Here is a 4,672-nt window from a genome sequence, read left to right as displayed (position 1 = left end):
TGTAGAATAGAGGTTTTCAAACTTTTTTTTTATGTCAGGGACTGACACAAACTAGACCACGGACCCCCACTTGGTAAGACTTTGTCACGGGGTTCCCCACCTGATAGGATTCATGACGTGCCACAAGATTGAAATTGTGAAGTCAGGTAAAAAGCTGTCTCGCAAGACTTACGCAACTGACGTGTTCATTTTCTCACGCAGTAAAATACAAATGTATAACTGATAAGACTCGCGGAGCTAATCAACTCCGCCCAGCTGATGCCACACTGGCGTACGCCCTGATGGTAATCAACCGCACCGCTCGTGCTGTGAGTCCAGACAGCTGTGACGAGTCGTAACGTAGCTGGTAGTGTTTTGCACCCTAAATATTTATTTAAACTGAAGGCATTAGCTTATTAGGCATTAACCCTGATAGCCGGTCAGGTAAAGCAATATTTTAGTGGTTTTAGGGAATGTGCTGGTGCAGAAACAAGTCTGGGTTCTTGGTAGCAACATCAGATATATAACATCCCATCATCCAGAACCTTTGTTAGTTCTTTGACGAACCCTTCACCTGTGTTTAGTCAAAAATGGGTCTTGGATGGCACATCAACAACCAGCTGGAGCATCTGATCCAGTACCGCAGCACTCAGACCAAACTCAGCCAGGTAAACACCAAAGTCACACCTGCAGCTCAAACTGATCACTTCCAGCTGATGGACTGGGGCTTTTAGGAATGGGACAAAAAACAGGAAAGAAGAGAATAAAAGTTGTTTGAAACTACAATCAATTATAAATAGATCTAAACATACATACAGACTTCAGATTCAGTTGCTTTTACAACAAGTTAACTATTTCAACTTCTTCAACAAATAGACAATGTGCCACTGATATAAGGTCTAGCCATAAAACCATGAAATGAAAATATGATTCTTTACATTTGGTTCCAAGTATTTCCATGTTGTTAAATCAGAACTCAAGCAGACAGAGACATTTTAACTTCCAGCCTCAAATCTCACAATCCCAAATACCATTTACAACCTGAGAGCTGATATGAATATTTGTTACTTGGAAACTCTTTTCTACAATCCAACGAAGGTTAAAATCAAGTGCAACTGGACTTGGTTGAAGATACTGGAAGGCGTTTCGTCCCTCATCCAAAGGACTTCTTCAGTTCTGACTGAGCTCTGACTGAGTTCTGACTGAATAGCTGAGTTTCCCTGCCAGTCAGTCATTTGGAGTCATCTCCAAACTGCCCTTCATTTCCAAATAAATAGTTTCCAAGCAGCTCCTTGATTTGATGAAGAACAATGACATTTTTGAAAGATTCCAATCTGGTTTCCGATCACACCACAGCACAGTGACTGCTCTTCTAAAAATTACCAACCCGCTATTGAACGCGGACACTGGCATGTGTTCAATTGCTGTTAGACTTGCCTGCTGCTTTTGACACAATCAACCATGGCTTTAAATAGACTGAGGCGCTAGGTGGGCATCTCTGGCACAGTATTGGACTGGTATTTCTTGTATTTGTCTAACAGGAAGTTCTATGTGTCTGTTAATAAATTTAAGTCTGCTTTATCTCCTGTTCATTCTGATGTGCCCCAAGGATCAATCTTCTGACCTATTTTGTTTTCCATCTACATGGTCCCACTGGGTGACATGATCCACCGATATGGTATTTCCTTCCATTGCTATGCAGACGATACTCAGTTAAACCTCCCGGTGAAGCCTACTGACCTCAGTGTGCTGCATTCCCTCCAGGCCTGCCCGGCTGATATAAAAGACTGGATGTGAATACATTTTCTTCAACTAAATACCAAATAAACTGAAATCCTTGTAATTGGAGCCCAGCACATAACTAGACATATTACATCCTCTACTGGTTACTTGTCTACGCACATTACGCTTGTTGCCAGAAATCTCGGTGTCCTTTTTGATAGTAATCTTTGCTTCAAACAACATATCACTAAGCTTGTACAGTCGTGCTCCTATCACCTTAGAAATATTGCTAACAAGATAAGATCTATCTTAAAGCCCGAGATGCAGAAACAACTGCAATGTTATTAGCCCAAACTAGGAAGCACGACCACATCACTTTGATTTTAATCTCTTTACATTGGCTCCCTGTCTGTAGGAAAGATTTTAAGTTTTATTGAATAATTTAAAAGCTCTTAATGAACTGGCTTCAGAATATATCCTTGACCTCTTAACCCCTGACTATCTAGTGCGCAGCCTGAGATTCTCCGGCAGGGGTCTTCTGTGCATCCAAGGCCAGGCTGAATACACGTGGAGATAGAGCCTCTGGGAATCAGGGCCCCAAGGCTCTGAAATGACCTGCCTGATGGTATCAGGATGTCAGATTCAATGCCTCTTTTTAAATCTCGCCTGAAAACGTATTTATTCCAGAAAGCATTCTGATTTTTATCTGACATGCTAGCCCTTTTATTGTTTTAATTTCATTTTAATTTCAGCATTGTATGTCATACATTATTTTTGTCTTTTATTAACTGCAATGATTGTAATGTTTTTATCTTTCTTTGATAGCACTTCGTACTAAGTTTGATAATATCTCACCAAATAAAGTTATATTGATATTACATCTATTTAAATCTCTCTTCACTGATGCTGTTTGGAGCTGCCAAAGGCTCAGTGAAGTGTTTCCATGTCTTCCTGCAGTGAACATCACCACAGGTCAACTGAAATGTGAAAATTGATTCTCAACACAAGAGGGCGCCTTCATCCTGCTAACCAGGGATGTAGTGGAGGTTAAAGCTCCTCGGCTCACTTTGTCTTTGTTTCCTTAAATATATAGTAAGCTCTCTGTGTGAAGTTCAGGCGGCCATCAGTCACAGCTCCAATACATTTAAACATTTAGACAGTTTCTACAGGGGATCCAGTGATGGTCAAAGGTAGAATTTAATCAGGGGAGTCTTGTGTTGCTGGATAAGATCAGTTGTTTGGCTTCTTTGCACATGAGAGATGTAACCATATTGCTAAGCTTTCTGGGAATCTGAAAAAAATATATATATATTTGGGAACCTGTGATGATACATTGGTGTTCAGCAAATGAGCCTTTTAGTGGGTTGAAACAGTTACAATCCGCATTAGACGAACTAATGGTACCAAAATCATTTTTTGGTACAATACGGTGCAGTTCTGCAGCTACCAGAATTACTGTGTTTCTGCTGTTACTCTACGTCATTAAACCACGCTTATGCTGCACAATCATGCGCAGTGGATGCTGGTGCCAACAGGAAGTAGCTGCAGAAGTATTATACGACCAAAACTGGCTTCACTGCTCTCCATTGAAACGCGCGCTGTGGCATCGTCCAGTAATATACTGTCTATGGTTTAAATCCAGAGCTGCTCCTCTTGAAAGAGATGCAGCTTCATAATTAAAACCCCTCCCTCTTCTTCTTGCTCGCAATCACAGCGAGCTCCACTCTGTCCATATATTTCCTTGTTCCCTTGTTCCCTCCCCTTCAGATCTACAGTTTGAAGATGGGTGTGACCAACATGTGGTGAAGTGCCTGTGCTGACAGACCCCATTCACTGCAGAAACACATGCTGTTCAGATCAGAGCTCGAACTACTTTCACTTCTGAGAAAGTGAAACTCAGACAGTCGTTGCCACTGAGAGGTGAAATGGCGCAGAAAGGAGTTCAGCTGGACCGAGAAACCTTCTCTTGTTCCATCTGTCTGGATCTACTGAAGGATCCGGTGACTATTCCCTGTGGACACAGCTACTGCATGAACTGTATTAAAACCCACTGGGATGCAGAGGAGGAGAAGAAAATCCCCAGCTGCCCTCAGTGTAGGCAGACCTTCAGACCGAGGCCTGTCCTGCCGAAAAACACCACGTTAGCAGTTTTAGTGGAGGAACTGAAGAAGACTGGACTCCAAGCTGCTCCTGCTGATCACTGCTATGCTGGACCTGAAGATGTGGCCTGTGATGTCTGCACTGGGAGAAAACTGAAAGCCCTCAAGTCCTGTCTGGTCTGTCTGGCCTCTTACTGTGAGAAACACCTCCAGCCTCATTATAAATCACCTACATTTAAAAAACACAAGCTGGTGGAGCCCTCCAAGAAGCTCCAGGAGAACATCTGCTCTCGTCATGATGAGGTGATGAAGATGTTCTGCCGTACTGATCAGCAGTGTATCTGTTATCTCTGCCCTGTGGATGAACATAAAGACCACGACACAGTCTCAGCTGCAGCAGAAAGGACCGAGAGGCAGAGAGAGCTCGAGGTGAGTCGCCAAAACATCCAGCAGAGAATCCAGGACAGAGAGAAAGATGTGAAGGTGCTTCAGCAGGAGGTGGAGGCTATCAATGGCTCTGCTGATAAAGCAGTGGAGGACAGTGAGAAGATCTTCACCGAGCTGATCCGTCTGATGGAGAAAAGAAGGTCCGATGTGAAGTGGCAGCTCAGATCCCAGCAGGACACTGAAGTGAGTCGAGTCAAAGAGCTTCAGGAGAAGCTGGAGCAGGAGATCACTGAGCTGAAGAGGAAAGACGCTGAGCTGAAGCAGCTCTCGCTCACAGAGGATGACAACCAGTTTCTACACAACTACCCCTCACTGTCAGCACTCAGTGAATCTACAGACTCATCCAGCATCAACATCCGTCCTCTGCGCTACTTTGAGGACGTGACAGCAGCTGTGTCAGAAGTCAGAGATAAACTACAGGACGT

At 43.5% G+C, this 4,672-nt stretch overlaps 1 protein-coding gene across 1 annotated transcript in view; it reads left to right on the top strand.

Annotated features, from left to right (window-relative positions):
* Positions 1 to 3,491: 3,491 nt before the first annotated feature.
* Positions 3,492 to 4,672, top strand: part of LOC123967231 — a 6,000-nt gene continuing 4,819 nt past the window's right edge. Inside the window, exon 1 of the mRNA XM_046043283.1 lies at positions 3,492 to 4,670. Coding sequence (XP_045899239.1) covers positions 3,627 to 4,670 — 1,044 coding nt within the window. The 5' untranslated portion in view covers positions 3,492 to 3,626. The remainder of the gene's footprint in view (positions 4,671 to 4,672) is intronic.

This window comes from Micropterus dolomieu, unplaced genomic scaffold (assembly GCF_021292245.1).
Source record: "Micropterus dolomieu isolate WLL.071019.BEF.003 ecotype Adirondacks unplaced genomic scaffold, ASM2129224v1 scaffold_156, whole genome shotgun sequence".
In the NCBI taxonomy this organism is placed as follows: Eukaryota; Metazoa; Chordata; class Actinopteri; order Centrarchiformes; family Centrarchidae; genus Micropterus; species Micropterus dolomieu.
The sequence above is the reverse complement of the archived record's forward strand: the minus strand, read 5'-3'. Positions and strand labels throughout refer to the sequence as shown.